The sequence below is a fragment of the Diabrotica virgifera genome, chromosome 10 (assembly GCF_917563875.1).
Source record: "Diabrotica virgifera virgifera chromosome 10, PGI_DIABVI_V3a".
Taxonomy (NCBI): domain Eukaryota; kingdom Metazoa; phylum Arthropoda; class Insecta; order Coleoptera; family Chrysomelidae; genus Diabrotica; species Diabrotica virgifera.
This window is the reverse complement of record NC_065452.1, coordinates 32227695-32254809: the sequence shown is the minus strand read 5'-3', so window position 1 is coordinate 32254809 and position 27115 is coordinate 32227695. Positions and strand designations below refer to the sequence as shown.

The window sequence follows — 27115 nt, the reverse complement described above, 5'->3', positions numbered from 1 at the left end:
GACAGGAGAATTTTATAGATGTAAATATATGGATGGCTATTAACAAATAGGAGTTGGTGATAAAAGAGTGAAAATTAAGGGTTGTATGTATTTTTTAATTCTACATCATAAAATTAAGGTAGATAATTTTGTCCAAAAAAATAGAAAAACATGTCAGGCCCCCTTATAACTTATGGGTATAAAAAATAGATTAAAACCTCTTCTCCGGTCTATAGGATATACGTGTAAAATTTCATAAACATCGGCCAAGCCGTTTCGGAGTAATATGGTAACTAACACTGTTACAGGAGAATTTGATGTATATAGAAGTAACTGCGAATTAAATAATAAAAGTGGCTAACTTTGAGCCTAATTAGCCTAGGCAAAATGTTTTTCTCTGAAAATTCGTGTAAAAATACCAGCTTTTGAAATCCTAAAGTAGATTTACTCTATAGTCAATATTAACAAAGCTATTCAAATTGTTTGTAAGCCAATAATGACTCTACTTTGCTAAACTTTTTTCGGAATGATTAAAACGACTTTTTAATGATTTTTTTCAACACTTTTGAAAACATAACTATTCTTCTTGCATGTGGTTTCCACAGAATCGCTATGTCATTATTATTTTCTGAACAATAACATTGCGAAAAAAAGCTCTTTGCGATAAACAAATTGAATAAAATTTAAACTAGTTGACGAATCGTCTTAAAATTTTTTTGTGCATTATATGGAAAGTTTGACCCAACTTTTTGTGCAATATGAAAGTCTTAAGGCCATTTTCGCAAAAGTTATAGCACATTTTTTATGTTTGAAATTTTAGTCTTATATTGCAATTTTCGAAGCAAAAAATGATCGGACCAAAATTAAAAAAGTGCCATTTTAAACCTTGGCTCATCTACTAAAATGCAAATACTCTAAATAATTTATATAATTTCCCTATTTTTACCTGTAGCGATTTAAACTAAAAAACTGCCATTTTTGACCCTTATTTGTTAATAGCTAAATTTCTCGTCAAAATTATGACGGGCATTTTTGTATTTATAATGTATTAGGTATATAGTACCCAAAAAAACCCATTTGCAACCTGGCTGCTCAAGTGTCCCGACAAAAACCTTATTTCTCTGGACTAATAAGCCTGACCTACCAGATTTTTATTAAATCGCTGAATGTCTATGTACAGTAAAATCACAATACATGAGAAATATACAACTTTTGAATGAATGGATCAATTTTGTAGCACCTGAGTGTATCCCTTATTTCATAAATGAATACTGTCTTTTTTACAATTGCTTAATATAGAAGAGACTATTGCTTCTCATTTACAATAAAATTATGGATAATAATGTTAACAATGTACTAAGTAGATCTTTTTTGAGATCAGAAGTACAGCAAAAGCTATATGATTTGTAAAGCTACATAATTTGTAAAATTGGTATTTCAAAATTATTTTTGGTGTTCCAAAATTTACGAACGATTTGAATTTTAATAGGGTTATGAATGGAATAGCACATTAGGCAAAGGCATCCACGGCTTTGCTGGCACACACGCACTTTTTTGTCGAAATTTTTGATAACTGTTTTGCATAAATATGGATGAATTTCGTTGATGCAGCGTTGAATTTCCTCCTTCAATGCACGGGTGGCTGTAGGCTTGTTTGCATTGACCTTTGACTTCAAATATCCCCAAAAAGGAATCTAACTAGGGGGCCAATTCACCCCGTGACCACCAAAACCACTGGCTGTATAGCATGTGGCACCATCTTGTTGAAACCACATGTGTTCCACATTAATATCATCCAATTTAGGCAGCAAGAATTCTCTCATCATATTGTGATATCAAGCATCAGTAACCAGCTTGGCCAGCCTCATTTTCAAAGAAGTATGATCCAATGATGCCTTCAGTACAAAATCCGCACCAAAGAGTGACACATTGTGGATGCATTTTTCTTTAGACAGTCACATGTGGGTTCTCAGAAACCCAAATGCGGCAATTTTGACGATTAACAAAGCCATGAAGGTTGCCATGTGTTTCATCGTTTAGGATGATTTTTCTCGGAAAATCAGTGTGTATATAATTATGTTTAAGTACGTTGATAGTTCAAAATATGTTATGTGTTTGTTATAAATAGGTATATGATTTTAAAATTCCATTTTATTAAGCTATTGTAGAAAAATGTTGTGTATATCAGGAGCAAAAAAAGATACTGTTGCTGTTAAGTAATTACCTAACTATTATTTTACCTAAAAAATGCCAAGTTTCTTGTAAAAGGTATATATTAAAATACCCTAAATAAGGGTCAAAATACAAAACGTTTTCGGATTAAGGAATCCATCATCAGTGTTTAAAAGCCCTAAAATTAAGTATAACCTAATTAAATGAGATAAAAGTTAAAATTGACAGAGGTTTTCAAGAACAAGAGGTCATACTTACAAAATTTGCATGCCTGAGCCACCAAAATGTATAGGGTAAAAACCCTTTAAATGTAAATAATAAAGATGTTTTACATATTTATATAAAATTCATCGGATGTAATAGATAAACCTGGATGTTACCCAGGGCAACACAGGACTCTCCCCACGTGGTTGGAACTTTTTTTTTGGTGAAAACCTCACATATTGGATTTCAGTGGCCAACTGACAAGTGAATTAAAGAGCAACCCGAAATGACACCAAGAACTGTCAATGTAACCTAGTTGTAATATTACTTCAGCCACAACGTTAAAGATTAATTTAAATGTTTTAAGATAAAAAACAGTATCAAATTTACAAATAGTAAAAATAAAAGATGTTCACAAAATATGAAAGATTTTTTCCCTAGAAATAATGCATTAATTAAGTATTCAAAATAGGGAAATGAAATGTTTACGTTACAGGAAGTTATGCAGTCAACAATACCAATAGGTGTTGTATTAGTGGTATAAAATTGTCAATACGATTAGACAAATAATGGTAAAGGCCTTATACTAGGAACACAAAATAGTATGTAATGTGTACATATGTGTACGATTTTAAGAGTATTGATGAAATGATAATTGTTTAATGACTTATAACTTTCTTGGTAGTCGACCCAACATAAATTGTATAAAGATAGAAAAAGTGGTATGATAATTGTAAAAATACTGTTTTGTTTTTATCTGATATTTATCTGAAAATGAGACTAAAGTAACTTGATGAAACTGAGTCCTCCAGAGACCTGACATCAAATTGGTTAAAAATTAAATGGTTGTAAAATATGGGGGGGAGTAGGACGGTATGAGAAGTCTGACATAGTATGTTGTGATATTGGACCATGGAAGATGTGTAGTGTGTTGTTATGAAATAAGAGTTATCTAATCTATTTATCTTTTTATATTTCATAACAACACACTACACATCTTCCATGGTCCAATATCACAACATACTATGTCAGACTTCTCATACCGTCCTACTCCCCCCCATATTTTACAACCATTTAATTTTTAACCAATTTGATGTCAGGTCTCTGGAGGACTCAGTTTCATCAAGTTACTTTAGTCTCATTTTCAGATAAATATCAGATAAAAACAAAACAGTATTTTTACAATTATCATACCACTTTTTCTATCTTTATACAATTTATGTTGGGTCGACTACCAAGAAAGTTATAAGTCATTAAACAATTATCATTTCATCAATACTCTTAAAATCGTACACATATGTACACATTACATACTATTTTATGTTCCTAGTATAAGGCCTTTACCATTATTTGTCTAATCGTATTGACAATTTTATACCACTAATACAACACCTATTGGTATTGTTGACTGCATAACTTCCTGTAACGTAAACATTTCATTTCCCTATTTTGAATACTTAATTAATGCATTATTTCTAGGGAAAAAATCTTTCATATTTTGTGAACATCTTTTATTTTTACTATTTGTAAATTTGATACTGTTTTTTATCTTAAAACATTTAAATTAATCTTTAACGTTGTGGCTGAAGTAATATTACAACTAGGTTACATTGACAGTTCTTGGTGTCATTTCGGGTTGCTCTTTAATTCACTTGTCAGTTGGCCATTGAAATCCAATATGTGAGGTTTTCACCAAAAAAAAGTTCCAACCACGTGGGGAGAGTCCTGTGTTGCCCTGGGTAACATCCAGGTTTATCTATTACATCCGATGAATTTTATATAAATATGTAAAACATCTTTATTATTTACATTTAAAGGGTTTTTACCCTATACATTTTGGTGGCTCAGGCATGCAAATTTTGTAAGTATGACCTCTTGTTCTTGAAAACCTCTGTCAATTTTAACTTTTATCTCATTTAATTAGGTTATACTTAATTTTAGGGCTTTTAAACACTGATGATGGATTCCTTAATCCGAAAACGTTTTGTATTTTGACCCTTATTTAGGGTATTTTAATACCTTTTACAAGAAACTTGGCATTTTTGTGATTTATGGTATACAGCCAGCTACAGGAAGTTTATTTTCCTCGTGGATTATTTTACCTGTACCGATAACTATTTACTCTGTCTAAAGCAATTATTATTATCATTTTTCGCTCTAAATACATAAAAAACTATTGTATAAAGATCACTTTTCTTCAATTCATTGGTCATACAGGGTGGTTGATTAGTGTATAAGTCCTTGATATATAATAGAAGATACAACTTTACAAAAAGTTTTAATGATTTTTCGGTAATATTCAGGCCAAGTTTTTCTAAATTTTGACTACTTTGAAGGTAACCATAAATTGTGTTGTCAACGTATCCAGACCGAACAAAATTATTCGGGGTTAAGTCGGTGGAATGACGTGACCAATGAATCGTTTTTTCATGTAGTCACCAAAAATGGTAACTAATTTCTGTCATGTAAAGTAGATGGCGCTGCCTGGCCTAGTGTCATCTCTTGTAAAGTGAGAAAGGACACGAATCCTGCCTTTATGCTTTTGTATTTCTCTTATTATACTCTTACTACTATTATAGTATAGAAACATGGTATAGGATGAAAGAAGAAGTGAGTTTTAGAGAGAAAGGATAGACACTAATGCATAATAGGTCGCCCTGTAAATAAAATATTTGAATAAAAATTTGGATCCTGTTCCAAATCTTCCCTAGGTTTTCACAAAATACACCATGTTATTATTGTTCTCTTGCTATATTGTTATTGAGGTATAGGGAGAAGAAGAATATCATGGTTGAAGAACTTGAGGAAATGGTTCTCCACAACAACTAATCTATTTAAAGCATCAGTTAATAAAATAATTATAGCCAGAATGGTCGCCAATATTCGAAACGAATAGACACCAAAAGAAGAAGAATATAGATTGTTTATGCTGAGTAATCAGTCAATTTTCTTGTTTTAACTAAAAGTTAAAACATCCTTGTTTTAAAGCTAGCTCTGCATGCGTTATTTATGTATATAATCAATAGAATTCGTTAGAGTGTAAATTTATGTAAAATACGATAAAATTAGTCATAAGTCAAACTTAGATCTTCTGTTTTAAACTAAACTTGTCAGTATTTAGAGCACGGCATTTAGCACAAAATAAATCGATTTTTAAATACAGCACCTAGAGACTTACAACTGTTTGCATTGTGTTCAGGAAGATGTCAGGAAAAAAGTCTACTGTAGACAAATGGGTGGAAATGCATAGTTGTATTTTAAAGTGCATAAAATGCATCCAAAAGTACATAAACATGTCAAAATAAATGTATTAAGGGCCAAATTTTGTTACTTGGGAGTTTTTGGAGTCGCTAAAGACGAATACACCATCAGAACCTACCACCGAAGTACATGATGCCTGGTTCACTACTAAGGCACATCATCTGAAGTTTCGAGGATTTTCGCTACTAAATTGATTCAAACAGATGACTCGGGGGTTTTTGGGGTCGCTGCACAAGAATACACAATCAGAATCGACCCCCCGATGCACCTGGTGCCCAAAAATCCTCGACACTCCAGAAGCTAACATGCCTTAGCAGTGACCTTGGGCACCAGGTGGTCAGGTGGTCGGTTCTGATGGTGTATTCGTATTCCTTCCTCCTCAGTCGTTTCCTCATTGCTGAGTGTCGTGATTCCCTATAATACCAGCAACTATCTCTTTCCATCGGCTTCTGTCCTGAGCTTCTCTCATGGATTCAGAGAATGTTTTTCGACTGGCTTTCTGTACTTGATCCGTCCATCTAGTAGGTGAGCGACCTCTACTTCTGCACCTTTCAACGTTTCCCTAAATTATAAGTCTCTCAAGATTATCATCACTTCTTCTTGCAATAGGGCCGAAAAATTTTAAAACGGTGCAGAGGCAAATAGAGGAAAGTCGAGTCTGAATATTAAGTTCTTGGAGGATTGAGTGATTTGTTCTGTGTTCCGTCCATGAGATCCGAAGCATTCTTCTCCAGCACCACATTTCAAAGGCGTCAATCCTTTTTCTGTCGTCCGATTTCATTGTCCATGTTTCGGATCCGTAATTAAATATGGGAAAAATTAAGGAACGTACTAATCTTATTTTGGTGTTCTTCGACAAGGAGCCATCTTTCCAGATTTTCGATAATCGACTTATAGCGTTTTTGGCCTTGCCTATTCTCCTACGTATTTCTGTTTCACAAGATCCTGTATTACTGATGTAGGATCCTAGATAATTGAACTCGTTAACCACTTCAAACTGGTCCAAGGCTCCTGTTCTCTGAAGTGAATTGGAATAATCTACTATCATAATTTTTGTTTTTTTTTATTGATCTTGACACCACATCTATTGCTTTCGGCTTCCACTAGCTGCAGCAGGCTGGACATTTCTTCTTCGGATGCAGTTATTAATGTTGTATCATCTGCATATCTGAGATTTGAGATCTTCTTTTCTGTGCTTTATTCGAGTGCTTTTCTCATTATATATTCCCCATAGAAATTAAAAAGACTTGGAGATAGGATACATCCTTGTCAGACTCCTCTGCCTATTTTAAAAGGATCGGACTTTGGTTTTCAATTCTTATTCTGGTTTCACTGTTCTCATATAGGCTTTTCACCAGAGCTGAGAGATGATTAGGAACCCCCATCTCATGTAGAACTTTCCACAAAACTGTCCAATTTACACAGTCAAATGCCTTCTGATAATCCAGAAAGCAGATGATCATCGGAATTTTGATTTCTCGTGCTTTCTCAGTGAGTTGTCGCATATTAAGAATTTGCTCCCTTGTGCCTTTACCCTTCACGAAGCCTGCCTGTTCTTGTGGTATTTGTCTATCCAGGTATGCCTGCATGCGACACTTGATGATTCTCAACAGAATTTTACTTGGGTGTGAAATTAGTGAAATGGTTCGGTAGTTACTACATTTTGTGGTTACGCCTTTCTTATGAATGGGAGTAAATAGTGCGATACACCAATCACTGGGCCATTTGCCGATTCTGCATACATGATTGCACAGTCTCCACATTAATTGGAGACCATGTTCACCCATTTTCTGTAAAAGTTCTACCGTGATGTCATCGCAACCAGGTGATTTATTTCTTTTAAGGTGTTTTATGGCTTCATCGACTTCAGATCTTAGAATATCTGGTTCTAGGGTTGTTGTTGAGACTTGCAGTGCTGTTATATGATTAATGTTAGAGGTTTCAGCTTTATAGAGTTCTGTGCAGTATTTCTTCCAAGTCTCCAGAACCGCATCCATATCGCTTACCATATTACCTGTCTCATCCTCTATAGCGTAATTTCTGGGTTTGAAATCCCGAGCCAGTAACTTTACTTTCTGAAAGAATCTCTTGTTTCATTTCAATGTAAGTGGATTTCTACTTCCTGGCAAATGTTAGACAGATATTTGTCTTTATCTTTCCGGCAATTTCTTTGGATTTCTCTTGATAAGCTTCGATAGTCGTTTAAATCAAAACTGCCAACTTTAAGTTGCCTTCTTTGTTCTATAATTTTACATGTTTGATCACTGATCCATGGTTTACGACTGTTCGTATTCAGCGACGTTATTCGTATTCAGCGACCCAAAAACCGTCTAGTAATCTATTTTCATGCATTCAAGGCCGAAAACCTTCGAAACCCCAGTAGATGACGTACCTTAGCAGTGACCGTGGACACCAGGAGCTCCGGGGGTTCAGTTTTGATAGCGTATTTGTGTAGTAACCCCAAAAACCCCTCGTGTAATCTCTTTGTATCAATTTAGTGCCGAAATCCCGCGATACTCCAGAAGATGACGTGATTCTGGACACCAGGTACTCCGGGTGTCGGTTCTGATGGCGTAATCGTTTTTAGCACCCCAAAAACCGCCTGAGTAATCTATTTGCATCAATTTAATGCCGAAACCCCTCGAACCTCAAGAAGACTCGCAGTGACACTGGGCAAAAGGTGCTTCGAGGATCAGTTCTGATGGCGTATTCGTGTTAAGCGACTCCAAAAACCTCCAAGTCATCTGTTTGCATCAATTTGGTGCCGATAATCCTCGAACCTCCAGGTGATGTGGCATAGCAGTGACCCTGGGCACCAGGTGTTTGGCACCAAAAACTACCGAGTAACAAAATCTGGACATTAATATGCTTATTTTGACATATGTATACACTTTTGGATGCATTTTATGCATTTTAAAATGCAATTATGCATTTCCACCCATTTTTCTACAGTAGACTTTTTCCTGACATCATCCTAAACACAATACAAAAAGTTGCAAGTCTGTAGGTGCTGTATTTAAAAATCGATTTATTCCTATGTTTTTAGTGCTAAATACCCTGGTCTAATTGATATTCTAAATATATATAAAATGTTCTAAAAATCACGGAAGATGTTATATCGTTAAAAATACAGCCTTGCATTATAAATTTGTTTTTAATTGATTTACAAAGTAAATAGTGTTAGGTTATGTATGAAATATAGTGGATTCATTTGGCCTCCACCTTACTGACACATATTTTCTTCTTATTCGTCTTCTTAGCTCGGACTAAACCTAAACTCGTTAATCCCTGGCACTTTCTCGTACACTTTTTGTATCAAACCTTGTTTTTTTCCATTAAACTCAGTTTCCTTATTGGTAGTTTTAGTACCTATGTCTTCTGGTTCAATCCTCGGTTGACCAGTGAATATTTCCGCCTCATATCGCTTAGACTCTTAGACCATTGCAATGGCGTAGCGTAGAATGTATATTGCAGTATCTTCCTCCATTCTACTTTTTCCGCACCATGGTTCAACCAACTTACCTATTTTGTATAGGTGTTTCCTTAAACGTCACCAATTCGGTAACTGTTTTCATTTCTCGTTTATTCAGATTCACCAATTGTCCGAGAGTTTTTATCAATATTCTTGATTATTTTCTTAGTCTAGATTTTCCCTTGAGTGGCTCTTTATTTCTCTTCATGATTCTTCATGATTCCTTATCATCCACTTCTGAACCTCGTTTTTTGGTAGCATTTATAGTGATGCTACAGAAAGGTTCTGGGCCTACAAAGGTTTGTCTCGAGCCTTGCTTTGTCAACAGATCTGCTAATTCATTCCCATGCACCCCTTTATGACCCTTCACTTATATTAAAGACACTTTATTATCATTTGCCAAGTTGTTGAGGAGATGTTTGCAGTTCCTCACCAGATTTAACTTGGTGAGTGTTCTTCGCTGACAACATTTCACCACACACAAGGTGCTAAGTACAAATAATCTTACGTGATTTTGAACTGACTAGAATAATCTGTAGCTATATTGTATATATTTACTTATAGTGTTGGGTATAAGCCATTTTTGAGATGTTACAATTTTATCTTGAAAAATATTGATATCTTGAAAAATATATCTTGATAAATTCAGCAACACAACTTACTAAATGCCAAAGATTATATTTTAAGTTATTGTATAGTTATTTATGTATATAAGCATGTATAGGTAGTAATAATGTACTATAATTTGTCTCTTTTCCATACCATTTACAGAATAAGACTCTATAATGTACATTATCGACTAATGAAAAAACATCCAGTGGAATATATAACAACAATTGATAGTATCCAGCCATTTATTAACATAGATAGACGTATTTTAGACCTAAACACTTCTATGAACATATTAGACCAAATTTAGCATGGATTTAATAAAATAATAATATTAAGGGATAATAGCATACAAACTAATAGAGACAATGGTAAACTCTTCAAAGTCTTCTTCAGTTGTTTCTTGACAAAATCCAATATTACATACAACCTCATATGTAAATTAGATTTTTTGATTTATTATGTTAATTCAAAGACCCTTTTGTAGGAGTAGTTTCTCACTAGTAAAATGATCCGTAGCTTTCTTGAGATGTAACTTTTTTACACAAAAGAAAGTAATTTTCAGTACCTGATATAAATCTCCTATCTAAGAAAATAATGAAAGAAAAAATGAAAATATTTTTGAAAAAAACGATCATGAAAGATTCATGAAAGTTGCAACAACAAATGTAATTGCACATTACTTTTGTGGTTCATATAGCAAATAGCAAAAGCTATTGCTTCGATGTATTATATAGCCAGTTTATGGCGTTGAAAAACAATTTGTCTACCTCTTGTGTTTAAATTGATAATCAACGGCTGTAGTTCTTTCTTTCTTGTCATTCTCCATCTCTAAGGTCTCGTCTGTCCATGACCTCGTCCACCTCATGCCTCTATGGTCTTCGGGATCTGTCTCTTTCTCTCTGACCTATTAGGCTCCAATCCGAAATCTTTAATATCTACCTTGTACGATCTACTCTTCTCACCTGTCCATAACAAGTTAAACGTTTTTCCTTAATGTGGCTTAGTATGTCTTGTTCTGCTGCCATTCTTCCTTTTTTCTCCTCATTTCTAATAAGATCCAGTCTTATTACTCTACAGCTTCTTCTCATAAACTCCATTTCAATTGCTGTAATTCTGGACCTGATTTGTTTGTTTATATCCCAATTCTCTGATCCGTAAGTCATTACACTACGCTGCCGTGCTAAGCCCAAAGGCGGTAATTGATTTTTTATCGAAAATGAAATTTTTGTATTTCTAGGTAGGTTTCATTATATTATAATGCTTCTACAACTCCAAAGACTTTGTAAATATATTCTAGATACCCATTATAATAGTTCAACAACTCTAAGGACTTGGTAAAAATATTCTAAATACCTAGAATCTACGTAGAAATACAACAATCTCATTTTCGATAAAAAATCAGTTACCGCCTTTGGGCTTAGCACGGCAGTACGTACCAAGGTGTTATAATATTCTCTTCTTTGTATTTCTGGTCTGTCTCTCCCATAGTACCCCATTCATTTGTTTGATACATGTTCTTGTCTATGCTAATATGCTGACTATATCTATTTTTTGCTATTATTATCTAAATTTTTTCGTTATTCTCATACTACAAATTTGGATCAGTTTAGCCAGGAGCTTCAAGATATCCATAGTTAAACTTGATAGCACAACATATGGTAGTCATTCACTAACAAACACCAGTTTATCATTGTCTCTATAGAACTATCAATAGTCATATTTTTCTAATAACATATTTTTTTGTTACTAGTGAAGAAAAACCTGTTTCCCCACAACAAGCGTCAGTGTCTGCTGTTGCTGCCCCAGCAAGGAACATTTACAATGGAAGTCAATACAGCGACAACCGCTATGAACCTTATTATTCTCTTTATGAAGACGACGTTGAAATATACAGAGACGGTAAATATCTTTTTCTTTTATCTCACTCAATCATTTTGCAATATAATAGTACATAGGTAAATAGTGCAATAACTGCTACTCCGTATAAGCTTTTTTTTAATATTATTTTTACCCATTTTTAAAAAATGTGAAAACCTTAAATTACCATGTATCTCTGTCCCAGAAATGTTGTCCCAGAAACACAACTTCTCGGTCATTAGACCAGATATATTGACAAATGAGGCATGAATGAAAGCTTATTACCCAAAGATTAAAGGTGAGAAATTTGACTAAGGACTTCAGGTCAAGAAAAGATTTCAAATACTTCCTTTTCTCAAATGATCTGAGCTACGTACACATTAATAACGCAGACGAATCGAGCCTCTTGTGAAAATGCCTTCCAACTTGGACGTTAGCTCTTGCAAGTGAAGGTAAAATAGGAGGGCCATAAATCCAGCAAAGAACGGATAACGATTATGTCCTGCAGCAGCGCTACAGAGAGTCACAAACTGAAGTTGACCATAAAACCTAGATCTTTTAAGGGCACTAGAAAAGAAAAACAACCTGTTGATCACTTCAAGCAAAGGAAAGGATGAATTTGTAAAACAATATTTCAAGAGTGGTGCGAAGTCACATTTGTACTAGAAGTCAAAAAACATTTAAAAGCAAACAATTTGCCACAAAAAGCTGTGTTGTTGATTGACAACGTCTGAACACGGAAAAATATTTACCAAATTTAGCGTTTAGTTCAGCCTATGGACCAAGGCGTCACTACTTTGCTCAAAGATTGAAGAAGAAGGATATGATTTAAATTGGAAGTCATTCACTATTCTCGACTCTATTTACGAAATTGCATCTGCGTTGGAGTCTGTAAAGTCTTCAACAATTATTAAGTCATGAAGAAAACTGTTACCAAACATTGAAAATTGTGTCGAACTAGAAGTTGGAGAAGATTAAAATGAACTGCCTGTCCTTACAAGTTTAATGAACTCAGTTCCTGAGGTAGGGAATGTGGATGCAGGAAACCTGCAAGATTTGATCATTTAACGGATATGGAGGCTTTAACAGGCTATGAAGAAGAAAAGGAGCTTGTACTTGGTAGACGAGTGACTCACAAAGCGGCCTTGTGTCACGTGAGTGAACTTCCAGAATATCTAGACGACCAGGACGATGCTGAAAAACTGATGCTGCGTAAAGTGCAATGTAGAATAAAAAAAATACGTTTTCCACTTAATGAAGCAGAAACAACTGCCAGACTACTTTCAAAAAGCGTAAAAATGTAAGTAGGTACACATTGAAAATTGTAAATTAAAGCCTTAAGGTGAAACTACATTTTTATTTTCTGCAGTTATGTATTTGACTTCCAGTTACGGCTTATCCGCGACAACCGTGTCTCTGAACCCCACGGATAAACAGGTCTTTACTGTATAAGGTAGAAAATTATTAGATTGTTCAGGTATTATGATATTGTTGTGGCTGTGTTCAGAAGAATATGATTTAAGAAGAATTAATGATACACAAAACACAAAACAAACAATAAATAAATGTATTACTCACAACGGATATAATAGCATTCTAATACTAAACGGTATCAACCAGGAAATCAAAGACAAGTATTTGAGAACAAGAAGAACGATGGATAAATGATGAAATACTGGGAGAAAAAGGAGAAGGAAGGCGAAAGGTAAGATCATAGTGGAATACAAGAAAATTGACAAAGAGTACTTTGCGAAAAAGTTGATGAAATTGAAATATTGGAGCAAAAATATGACGGGATCTTCAAGAAAGTGTCAAAGAAGTTGCAAAACACTATAAACCTAGAAGATTGGATTATGTAATGGATAGGAATGGCAAACCAGTTTCTTTGAGCAATATTAGTTATGTCCTATTGGTTGGTTGCTAACCTTGCCATGCCAATCACCCCCCATATTTTATCCTGGTTTGGGATCGGCTGTGGTAGCCTTAGAGCTACTCGATCCACCCTGTAATTACTCTAGATAGCATAACCTAGTATTATGGAAAATAAGAATCATTATTAAATACTAGACACCTAAGAGAGCAGTACCAACACAAACAAAAATCAGAGTAATATCAGAAAAATATCGGAAAAGAAATAAAAAGCACAATTTACAAAACAGTCATTAGACCAATAATACGTGGCAGAAACACCATCCGACACAGAGAGAACAAAAATAATGCTAGGAACAGCAGAGATATAAACCCTTAAAAAAGTCGATGGTTAGACACAGAGCTAGACGTATAGATGTAGGACGGAGATGCAAGAGGTGGAAAATATCAAGGACTGGGTAAAAAATAAGTAGAGTAGGGTATAAATATAGTAAAGACGGCGATAGACAGTTCCCCAATAGGAAGATGATCAATGGAAAGACCACGAAAACGATGGAAAAACAACGTATTGGATGCTCATTGAAAAACACACAGTCATTTCTATACAAAAATAAGAAGAAAAAAACATGTAATACTGGACCTCCAATTGCAATTAGTGAAGTAGAAATAGCAATTAAAGCAGCTGAACACGGGAAAGCACTAGAGCCAGACACATGACAGCAGTTTTTATTGCAGAAGATTACAACCGTCTTTATACAAGGGTGTTTAAATCAGAAAAATTATAAGTTCAATTAGTGAGATGATACGTCTAGTGCCACGCTATAATCGATTTCTTCTCCTATTATACGAATTTTCGTATAAATACATTTAGTTATACACAAGTTATACATTTAAAAATCATTTTAAAATTTCAGAATATCCAGCAAATGAAAACACATATAACAATGAAAATTCGCCATCTACAGCTTATAGGGGAACAGCACCAGTATCGACTGTAACACCATCTTCCATACGCAATGAAATACCAAGACGAGGAAATACTGTATATATAGAAAATAATATCAATCCTCAAGATATCTATCAACAATCTACTGTTTCGGACTATAATGAAAATAATAACAAATATGAGACACAGGTAAGCCATCCATTAAGGTATTATTGTTTCTATCACATCCATTTGTTGTTCTTCCTTCTTTTTAACTCTTAAAGCTATCGCTCCTTACATAATAGTTGGTCTTATGGCAGTTTTACAGAATTTTCCTTTCAGTTTCTTTGAAATTATATCACACAATACACCAACACCTACTTCCATTTCACCCATCTTGTTCTTAACTGTATGACATGCATTTCCCTGTTACGCTACATTAACTGATCATAGATACTTATTTTTCATAATTATTTCACCATTAATAACCATCTTCTTATTTGTAGTAGAAGTAAATCCATCTTTAACTGAACATTTTAGATCCTACGTCTTTGTCGCGCTAATTTTTAGACCTTTTTCTTCAAGAACCTCAACTTTTCCAGCCTTTGCTCTATGTCGCTTTCAATATTTCCACTGCATCATTAATATACACTAAACACCAGGGAATATTACTCTCTTGTTTGGCTGTTATTTTATTTAGCACTAAGAAGACTAAATAAGAATTGAACACTGAGTCCTGATGCAATCCTATATTGATATAAAATTTATCAGTGCTCACACACCTATCCTAAGACTAGCTGTTACTCGCTCATACATTACTTTTTCTTCAAACGTCAAATAATGATGACATTACTTATCTAACTTGATCCTGTCAAAGTTTGATGTCTCCGCCGGCAGCAGTTTTTTTTCCCATTTCTTTACGGCGGAGGGAAAAATGTTGTCATGGCAACAATATGAAACATGTCACAAAGCAACAATACAAATGTCATTAACAACAATTAAACATCATTTTTATTTATAGTAATATTAAAAGTACAATTAGTTAATGAGGCATTTTCAAAATTGAAACCGTGCAAAAATGTTCCCGACTCTTGATACGCATTGGTAATTGTTGATGATACTGATGGTCGAGCAAAACTTTCAGCAATCATTCCCGATGTTGGCGAATCATGAGGGTTTAAAATTTTTTGAGCATTATCGTTCTTATTTCTTATTGAATCCTCTATATATCCTTCGGCAACCGTGCTTGATTTCCAGCCCCCATGCCGTTTGAGGCATTCTAGATTTCCGCCTCCATCAATTAAAAGTGTTGCTGAAGTTCGTCGTAAAGAGTGACCCGTGTATGCGCTTGCATCGTTTAAATTTAAATAACTAGCTACTTTTTGGGCTACTGCGCTGATCGAATGTATTCCCATGACGCTTCGGTAACACTTTCCATTTTGGTACTTGATAAAAAATCGGTTTTCTGTGAAATTTTCAGGCCGCAGTGATGCATACTTTTTATACAGTTTAATGTAGTTTTGACCAATTATCGTAAAAGATCTAATTTGTCGTGTTTTACTGTCTGGGATTTTGATAATTATTACATTTTCTTTATCCTCAATGTCCACAGTCTTCATTTTTACCATTTCGTCGCATCGACAGGCGCCGGTAACCCCAATTAACAAAACAATCTGAAATATTTTTATAATTTAGTAGAGTATACTACATGCTTTGCAATATAATTTTTTTTACCTTTAATCCTAAATACAACTTATCTGGCGCTTCAAACAAAAATTTATCATACTCGTCTTTAGTGAAAACTTTAGACTTCTTTGCAGTATATCCTTCGCTTGTCTTTTTCAGAAACGTACGTAACTTTAAAAATTTGCTTATATCCACATTTTTTCTGATAACTAACTCGGATTTTATTTATTTACATTTATTTTCATTTTCAATTATATTAAAATATGCCAGTAAAACGTCTTCGGTAACTTGCCGTACTCCTCTTGTATCGCACCACTCTTGGAAGTGCTTGTACGCTAACCGATACTTTATTCCGGACTTGGAGGGCCCCAAACGTGCTACTGCATCATTAGCCGCGGACTCAATTTCGTTTAGGTTTTCCATTTTCGCACTAAATTTGCGCTTGCGGTTGCAACAACAATAAGCTGTCTTTAATAATTACAAACAACTGTCAAACAACTGTAACCAGGGAGGCGCAAATCCCACCGACGACTTAATTATTTTAATTTCTAACATCTAGACGACTTTGATAGTTGTCACAGTTAATTTCGAGTAAAAATAGCGTATGAATTGTACTGTTTATGGTTGAAAATTGCTACGTTTGAAGAAAAAATAGTATACTTTATTCGGCAAAGAAGCGACTTTTCTTGACTTGCCCTCTATTACGCGCCTCACTTCGTTCGGCGCGTAATATCGGGCGCATCAAGAAAAGTCATGCTTCTCCGCCTCATAAAGTAATATACTAGTACTTTACTCCGTGACGTTATAACCCTTCGTGGGTTTTAGCCGACTCGACAACATGCCTCCACTGTTTTCTGTCTTGAGCAACCTCCATCCAATTCTCCACGCTCATCGCGCTTAGGTCTCCTGCTGTATTATCTCGCCACCGGAGTCGAGGGCGTCCGCGTGGTCTCCTTCCAGTTGGGACTTCCTCCCACACCAGTCTTACTGTTCTTTGGTCAGAATGTCTTCTGACCAAAGTCCATCTTCTGAGGTGTCCCGTCCATTGGAGTCTTCTGGACTTTTTTTCTATTATGATGTTGGCGTCTGGGTAAAGTTCTTCGAGCTCTTTGTTAGTTCTTATCCTATATTGTCCTGATGCTTCATCCAGCACAGGACCAAAGATCTTCCTTAGGATTCTTCTTTCCCAAACAAGTAGTCTCTCTTCGTTTGTCTTTGTTATTGTCCACGTTTCTATTCCATACATCACAGCGGGTCCTATGATTGTTTTATAGACTTGTATCTTCGTACGTCTTGTTAATTGTTTTGATTTTATAAGATTTTGGAGGGCAAAAAAACATCTGTTGCCGGCCTGTATCCTGTTGTTTATTTCTTGTGAAATAAACAACAATGTCTTCAGTTATTGTTGTTCCAAGATACTTGAATTCTCTAACGCGCTCAAAGTTAAAGTCATCGATGGTGATGTTCTGACCAATTCTCTGCTTTGGTTATTGCGGCTCATATACATATATTTCGTCTTGTTTTCGTTGATTTGGAGCCCCATCTTCTCTGCTTCCTTCTCGAACCTCACGAAAGTCTCCTTCATCCTTAATCGTGTGTTACCTATTAGATCGATATCGTCTGCAAATGCCAGTAGTAAGTTTGGTCCTTCTAGATGAAATACTGTATTGGGTTTTTCGATTCTTGCACTTCTGATTATGTGCTCCAGAGCTAAATTGAAGAGTTTTGGTGAAAGTGCATCTCCCTGTTTTAGTCCATTGTTTATTTCAAATGTCTCCGAGTATTGTTGTTCAACTCTCACCTTACATCGTAACTGTTCCATACACATCCGTATCAACCTGACTAGTTTTTTTGGAAAGCCAAGTTCCTGCATCGCTGTCCACAGTCTATCCCTGCATACTCTATCAAATGCTTGTTTAAAATCTATGAACATCTGATGAAGCTCACGATCAAATTCCCAGCATGTTTTCATTATCTGTTTTATTGTGAATATCTGGTCAATAGTAGAGCGGCCCGGTCTAAATCCGCATTGATAATCTCCAAAGATTTCTTCTGTGTATTTTTTGGTTCTTTCTAGCAGGATGTTTGCAAGGATTTTATAGGTGGTGTTTAGGAGTGTTATTCCCCGGTAGTTAATACATTGCTTTTTTGTTTCCTTTTTTGTGTATTGGTACAATAACTCCTTCTTTCCATTCATTTGGCATTGTTTCTTCTCGCCAAATGTCTTGAATTAGCTTGTATATAGAACTGTACAACGCTTCTCCTTCATGTTTTAAGCACTCTGTGGGTATGCCATCGCTACCTGGTGTCTTATTATTTTTAAGTTTTTTAATTGCCTGTATTAATTCTTCGTATGTCGGGTATTGGTCTTCTATTTCAGCTGTATGTACTTCTGTGTTTGATGACAACATGCCTTCACTATTATCTGTCTTGAGCAATCTCCATCCAGTCCTCCACGACCGTAGCTTTCAGGTCTCCTGCTATATTATCTCGCCACCGGAGTTGAGGACGTCCACGTGGTCTTCTTCCAGTTGGGACTTCTTTCCCATACCAGCCTTATTGTTCCTTCGTCAGAATATCTTCTGAGGTGTCCTGTCCGTTGGAGTCTTCTGGACTTTATTTATTTTATTATGTTGGCGTCTGGGTATAGTTCTTCGAGATCTTTATTAGTTCTTTTCCTATATTGTCCTGCTGGTTCATCCAGAAGAGGCCCAAAGATCTTCCTTAGGACTTTCCCAAACACTTAGTCTCTTCGTTTTCCTTTGTTATTGATTACGTTTCGCTACTATACATCACTAGGGGTCGTATGATTGTTTTATAAGTTTTATCTTGTACGTCCTGTTAGTTGTTTAGATTTTATAAGGTTTTTAAGGGTATAAAGACATCTGTTGTTGCCGGCTTGTATCCTATTGTTTATTTCTTGTCATCCGTTATTGTCTTGAGTTTTTGTTTTTCCAAGATACCTAAATTCTCTAACTCGCTCAAATTTAAAGTCATTGATGGTGATGATCTGACCAACCCTCCCTCTACTTTGGTTATTGCGGCTCATATACATAGATTTTGTTTTACTTTCATTAATTAGGAGCCCAATCTTCTCTGCTTCCCTCTTGAACCTGACGAAACTCTCCTTCATCCTTAATCTGGTGTTTCCAATTAGATTGATATCGTCTGCAAATGCCAACAGTAAGTTTTGTCCTTCTCGATGAAATGCTGTAGTTGGTTCTTCGATTCTTGCACTTCTGATTATGCGTTCCAGAACTAAGTTGAAGAGTTGTGGTGAAAATGCACCTCCCTGTTTTAGTCCATTGTTTATTTCAAATGTCTCCGAGTATTGTTGTCCAGCTCTCACCTTACAAAGTAACCGTTCCATACACATCCGCATCAAAGTGACTAGTTTATTGGAAAGCCAAGTTCCTGCATCGCTGTCGACAGTCTAGTCCTGCATACTCTGTCAAATGCTTGTTTAAAATCTATGAACATCTGATGAAGCTCACGATCAAATTTCCAGCATTTTTCCATTATTTGATTGATTGTGAATAGATGATCAATAGTAGAGCGGCCCGGTCTAAATCCACATTGATAATCCCCAACGATTTCTTCAGTGTATATTTTGGTTCTTTCAAGCAGGATGTTTGCAAGGGCCTTGTAGGTAGTATTTAGGAGTGTTATTCCCCGGTAGTTAATACATTGTTTTTTGTTTCCTTTTTTGTGGATTGGTACAATAACCCCTTCGTTCCATTCATCTGACATTGTTTCTTCGCGCCATATGTCTTAAATTAGCTTGTACATAGAACTGTACAACGCTTCTCCTCTGTGTTTTAAGCACTCTGCCGGTATACCATCGCTATCTGGTGCCTTACTACCTTTACGATTTTTAATTGCCTGGGCTGCTTCTTCGTATGTCGAGTATTGGTCTTCTAGTTCAGCTGTTTGCACTTCTATGTTTAATGTATTTCTGCTAGATTGGTCGTTTAACAGATGATAGAAGTATTCCTTCCAGGTTTTTAGAATGTAATAAGTTGCCCGCTGTCCTTTTGAAGAAAGTTTCCTATTCTTGCTTGGTATCCGGTCTTGATCTCTGAAACTCCTTTGAAGAACTGTCTTGCTTGTTTGTTCTTCCTTTTTTCTTCTATATCTCTAATTATTTGTTCCTGATAATCCTTTTTCTTCTTTTTCGTTGTCTCTGTTCTTGTCTGTTTATCTTTTTCACTGTTGTGGTGCGAGGGGGTTTATAACATGTTCCTTCTAGCCATATTTCTTTTTCTTATGGATTTCAGGATCATCATCAATTTTTGTGAAATATCGTCTCCTTGCCTTATTCCTCGACCAGTTTTAGTTTTGAACTGGGTAGGATACTGTAGGTATTGGGTAGGAATGAAGTTAGGAAATGAATTCTCTCCAATATTTATTTATTTACTATAATTTTTATTACTCCTCCAACTGTTTATCTGTATTTTCTAACTTTCTGACCTCGAAAGATTATTGACTTTTTTCAGGTACTCATGTAATTTTTTTATAGATTTTTTATTCTTTATTTTATTTTGTAATACAATGTATAAGAGCATGTCTTGTTTTTTATAGGATGACCAAAACTCGTATAAACAAAATAATCGTCAACAGTCTTACAGGTGAGTCATTATTAATATTAGTTTTGATTAAAATTCATGTAAATAACAACCTTAGGGGAGACAGGAATGAATTGAATGATGTGGAAGAAGTTGCCACTAAAAGAACAACAACTAAAAGAACCACAACCACCACTAGAAAACCCTCCACTACAACTAGAGTTACATCCACCACGACGACAATTCCTCCTCCAAAGAGTTCACAACCCCCACAGAGGTACTACAAAACCAAAAGCACTAGCATGCCTCATATTTCATTTAAAGTAAACGTAGCTTTGGTCATTTTTGTAGTATCTTTCACTTCATCCTTTATTTTGACCCATCCATTCTTTGATATATTAACAAAGCTTCACCATGAATATTTTTGATTAATTAGATGAGATTTTTGCTTTACTTAGATTTTTGCTTCGCTGCAGCTTGCTTGTGTGCCTTCTAAGACATCTTTTGATAAACATCTTGAACGTAGATGACTCGACTGATATTTGAAAAAATCATTATATAAGTAAAACAATGAAAACTACTATCTTCCAAATTTTCACTTTAAAATTTGCCCTCGAACTAACAAATAAATTTAATGAAAGACAGTTAATGTTTCAGAGACAACCACCAACCGTTTCACCCTCTTGGGATCTTCTGAACGGCCTGTGGTCTGCTCTGAATCAACACGAAAACTAACTGTCTAGTAAGCAAAACTACACGAAATAATTTGGTAGTGGACGCAGTAGCGGCATCTGTTTTAAACAACGAGAAGTCTAAATAACCGAAGATCTAAAACTTTTAACGTTAGAACCAAGATTCTGGTGACAACCTAAATCCATACCTTATACAATTTACAAGGCAAAGAGACGATAAATTAATAGACTAGGTGGAATCTAAAATATGTATTCCACAACCCGTCAATTTATTTAAGTAACAAATAAATATTAAAAAATGTAAAGACTGAAATAGTTTTGTACACACTTATGACTACAGGTAAATAGGGAGAAGTGTACTTTTGAAATGTGCAAATTAAATAATTCCTAGCTTAGCGCTTTCGGCTTATAAAGCCATCTTCAGAGCTATGGTCAAAAGGTTCAAAATACCACTATGAAGAGAGATGGATCCCATGTACGATATAAAAATGTTTCTATTTCTTATGCAGTTTTTTTAATTGATGAAAAGAAAACCTTGTCTGACTGTTGAAAACTGCTCAACTTTGCTGTTGTTTCTGAGGTCGGAAAAGTTAAAAACATCTATTATAAGCACAAAGGACTTTCACAAGAAAAATTACATTACATATAACGAATATTTGATCATGGTAAGGTCAAGAAAACTTACCATCTGAAGTCTACGGTGTCAGCATGCAGAACAATGCCACGACTCTACGGTCTTCCCAAAATCCATAAGGTCAATGTTCCAATAAGACCTGTAGTCAGTTTTGTCAATACTCCACTAGCTCCATTAGCCAAATTTATCAACACCCTTCTCCAGGATCTTCTTAATTATACTCCGAAATACACTATCAAAAACACTCTTGAATTAATATCCAAACTTTCTTCAACTAACCTTCCAAACAATTTTACTATGGTCTCTTTTGACGTAACTAATCTTTTCACTAATGGTCCTAGACTAGAAACCATTCCAATTGTCAACAATCTTCTGATTTCAAAGAATATAGACCCTAACAAATTTTCCCAAATCACCTCACGACTTCAATTTTGCCTTTCTCAAGATTTCTTCATCTTCAACAACAAAATTTACAGACAGCCAGAAGGTCTAGCAATGGGAAATCCTTTATCTCCACTACTTGCAGATCTTTTTCTAGATTCTCTTGAAAATACTTTTGTCCATTCACATCCACAAATAATCCTATGGTACAGATATGTGGATGATATTTTAGCATTTATAGAAGGTCCTCCTTCAGAACCTAATAACATTCTTTCAATAATTAATAACCTACATCCAGCAATTAAGGTCACATTAGAGTTAGAAACCAACAACATGATCAATTTTCTAGACCTAACCATCAAAAAAGAATAAATCTTCTGCTTCTTCACCTTCTACTTTTCTAGAATACTCAGTATTTAGAAAACCTACTAAAAAAAATTAAGATTCTGCATGCTGACACCGTAGACTTCAGATGGTAAGGTTTCTTGACCTTAACATGATCAAAAAATATTCGTTATATGTAATGTAATTTTTGATGTAAAAGTCCTTTGTGCTTGTAATAGATGTTTTTAACTTTTCCGACCTCAAAAACAACAGCAAAGTTGAGCATTTTTCAACAGTCAGACAAGGTTTTCTTCCATCAATTAAAAAAAGAATGTGTGTGTACTTTGTACGCACGTAAGAAGTTATACTTCTAATATATGATTTAAACGAAATTAATATACTTTTTATTTATATTTTGTTTAAATATTAAACTAATTTATACTTACTACTTCTCAAACATTTTTATTAGAACAGTGCCAAAAATTAAAATAATAAAAGAATAAAACACACACAAACACATTAAACAAGCCACAAATGATGTCTGAACATTAATTGTCGAAAATTTTTTTAACTAAATACGTATTTTCTGAAAATACAATTATATAATAAATATACTTACAATCATAAAATGTATTAAAAAAAAAACAAAAAAGAAAGTTTCTACTGGGACTCGAACCAGCGCTGATAAGAGCGGTTGGTATTGGAATTCATTCGCCTTTTCCGCTTAGCCACGGACACTATGTGTCATTATTTACGAAGATCGACCAACTAAACGGATTAAACTTGTGATATTTTGATATTTTGAAAATTGATCAAATTATTTTAATTTTGAATTGAAATGATTTTGAATTGAAAAAATACAACAAAACATAGAGTAAAAAAACAATATATTAGGTGAATATTGATAGAAATTTTGATGGTAATCAAATTATATAAATAAAAGTATTACATACTATGTATTTTGGCAGATCAAATAGGTAGGTTTATACCCATGATACATTAACAATTATTACGTACCTGTTGCTTTTAAAAACTATTTAAAAGTCACTACAATATTATAAACTTTTTTGTTTCTGTCCTCACAACAATAAAACTAATATATTATACATTTGTTTACCTTTACCTTTACCTCCAAACCACAGCTGCCATATCGGATAATTTTTGACATGTCATTTGAACATCCAATCAGAACAAAGTTATAATGCGCATGCGCCGGGCTGATAGGTTTTAACATATAAAAAAATCACCCTCTATCGCCGGTAAAGAAGTATAACTTCAAAAACTGCATAAGAAATAGAAGCATTGTTATATCGTCCATGGGATCCATCTCTCTTCATAGTGGTATTTTTAACCTTTTGACCATAGCTCTGAAGATGGCTTTATAAGCCGAAAGCGCTCAGCTAGGAATTATTTAATTTACACACTTCAAAAGTACACTTCTCCCTATTTACCTGAAATAAATATTAACAAGAAGTGAGACGAGGATGTGTGTTGTCGCCAACATTGTTTATAGTACTGCGTAATGGAATGTACAGAAGACAGAAACTATGTTGCTAGTAAGAAACACGGGATAAGCAAATAGTTCTCCTTTTTTAAACTTGTTCTACACTTGATAAAAATATGTCGACATTAAAAGCGCTTCTTTTTCTAAAGGTTGCTATATCAATCTTCTAGAGATGTTGGCGACCACACTGACCCATCTTATTCTATTCACAGCAGCATTCACTATTATATTCTCGAAATAGATCGGTTGAGGTTAGACCAGTCCACTTCCTAAGATTGACCAGCCAGGATATATGTCTACGTCCAGGGCCTCTCTCTATTTATAGCGGCTTCCCACGATCGGCAATATCGCGGACGGACACGGACCAGCTCGCACCACGCACCCTGGGAAGTGTATCGTCCTTGGTAGGTGGTAGCATAGACGCGTCTGTGCTGGTCCGTAGTGACAACGGCTTCCCAGGATCAGCAATTTCGCGGACGGACACAGACCAGCTCGCACCTCGCACCGTGGAAAGTGGTAGTCCGTGGTAGCACAGACACGTCTGTGGTGATCCGTCGAATATCGGTAAAGATCAAAGGTGCGTTATGGGTCCGTGCGGACGCTGTCATGATTTTTTAACACGCTAAACGCCAGTTGTATCATTTACATCTACAGATACAAATAACTTTGATCATTTAGGCCACCTGTATCAAAACGGATACAAAGGAATACTTTCACTTTGGGCTAGCTGAATTCAAAAGAATTCAGCGTTAGTATTTAATTGAATGGGGGACTTATAGCCCGGGAGGTAGTGTCAAATTTGACCGGAACATTTGAGCATGGCTTTTTTTTCTTCATTTAGTTAGGTGTTCCAAAGCTTATTAACAAATGATATGTCAGCTTGCCCAAAACCGGGACTTTAAGGCAAAAAAAGATAAAATATGAAACTAGATGGAAAAACCCTACAACAAACCCCTGAAGGTTGCTGAGTTGGTACGACCAATCTGGGGGTACATTCTTTATTATTTTTTTGGACAAACTGTTTTTTCTTAATTTTATATGATGTAGAACCAAAAGATACATACAACCTAAACAACCCTTTTTTATAATAAACAATAATTTTTTGTGGTGTCTGTGTAAAATAATGATTACTTAGGTTGGTCGTATTAACTCAGAAACCTTCCCGGATTCATGTACATTATGATCAAATGCATAGTTTAGGATTATGTAAAGGACATAGAGACTTTTTTATATTGTGCCTTATACCTAAATGATAAAAACGTGGTATTATAAAAATAATTCTTTTTCAAATCAAATGTCAATTTTAAAACAAAAAAAACTTCCAACGTGGGGAATCGAACCCGGCTCGCTTGGGTGAAAGCCAGGAGCTGGGTATTTTAGGCCATGATGGATGTAAGCCACGGAGATAAATATTTGACATATAAGTTGTAGCGTTTTTCCATCTAGTTTCATATTTTATCTGGTTTTACCTAAAAGCCCCGGTTTTGGGCCAGCTGACACCTCATTTCTTAATGGAACACCTAACTAAATAAAGAAAAACACCCATGCTAAAATGCTCCGGTCAAATTTGACACTACCTCCCGGGCTATTATAAAACATATCCAAAGTTGGCCCAAAATTTGTTTTTGGCCAACGATTTTTTTACAAGTTGATAATTTAACACATTTTGTTAAAAATAAAACACATATTATGTGTATAATTATTGATTTACATGGAATGTTCATACTACACATTTCACACCGTATGCTATTAACGAAAACATTGAAAGAGATAAGAAACATGATAAATTCAATATAATAAATACCCAAAGTAAATTACAAATTAAATGAGTCACATGAAAAGACACCGTCAGTGCTTTCGCTAGCGATTAATAAAGTTAAATAGTTCAATCTCAATCAAAAACACAGACTGTCGCGGACCGCGGACCATGGGAAGACCTCTGTCCGCGGTGCGTTCTGGTCAGTAGCCGTCGGCTGTGCGTGATGATCCAGAGAATCGCAGACCGTGGGAAGGAGCTATTGCTCTCAATCTTGGCTTGTAGAATCAACTGTAGAAGTCGGTATTTATTTATTACGCATAATGTGGCCGAAATAAGCATATTTTCTATTCTTTACGGTGTTAATAATTTCTTTGTCTTTTCTTAGCCTCTGTAAAATAGTTATGTAGTTGTGCGGTGTATATATTATACCCTCAACATAAGTCGGTAGCACCACATTTCAAACGCCTCTAATCGTTTTATGGCATCTTCTGTAAGACTGCAGATTTGTACTCCGTAGAGGAGGATACTAAAGACGTAACATCTAAGAATTCTTATGCATATATAGATACTTAAAGATAAATTACAGAGAATCTTCCTAAGACTGTTAAAAGAGCTTCTGGCTTTTTCAATACGAGTTTTTATTTCGTAGTTATTATCCCAGGTATCCTTAATATTGCAGTCCAAATAGCATATTTTCTCTTCTCTTTCTAACGGTGTATTGCTTATTGTAATTTGGGCGTTTATATTGTTGTTATTATTAGCGATCATTATTTTTGTCTCCTTATAATTTAGTTTTAGGCCGTATTTGTTACATGCTTCTACAACATTATCCATCATCCTTTAGACCCCTGCGCACTATCGGCCAGCAATACTGTATCGTCTGCATATCTAATATTGTTTATAAGTTGGCAAGTTACTGCAATACCAATTCTGATTCGTCCAAGCCCTCTCTAAAGATGATTTCAGAATATATGTTAAATAATGCTGGTGACAGTATGCAATCCTCACTAACTCCTTTCCCGACTGTGAAAATTTCGGAAAGTTCAGTTTCGAATCGCATTGTTGCTATTGGCGATATAAGTTTGAGACCAGTCTTACATCCTTACCATCGAGTCCTGATGTATTTAGGATTATTTATTAGTTTCCCATGTGGGATTTTATCAAATGCTTTCTCGAAATCAATGAATAAAAGCGCTATCGTTAGTAAATATTTTTTGTG

The 27115-nt window shown here is 35.1% G+C and overlaps 1 protein-coding gene across 7 annotated transcripts in view; it reads left to right on the top strand.

The window, feature by feature from the left end:
• The window catches only part of LOC114335194 (mucin-5AC), a 436134-nt gene that overhangs the window by 334046 nt on the left and 74973 nt on the right, over positions 1-27115 (top strand). For 5 of the 7 annotated variants that reach the window (XM_050663155.1, XM_050663154.1, XM_028285390.2 and 2 more), the window contains 4 exons: positions 11451-11599; positions 14341-14561; positions 20619-20665; positions 20721-20879. In XM_050663155.1, the coding sequence (XP_050519112.1) occupies positions 11451-11599; positions 14341-14561; positions 20619-20665; positions 20721-20879 (576 nt within the window). The remainder of the gene's footprint in view (positions 1-11450; positions 11600-14340; positions 14562-20618; positions 20666-20720; positions 20880-27115) is intronic. The other 2 variants (XM_028285392.2, XM_028285391.2) reach the window with 1 other exon arrangement.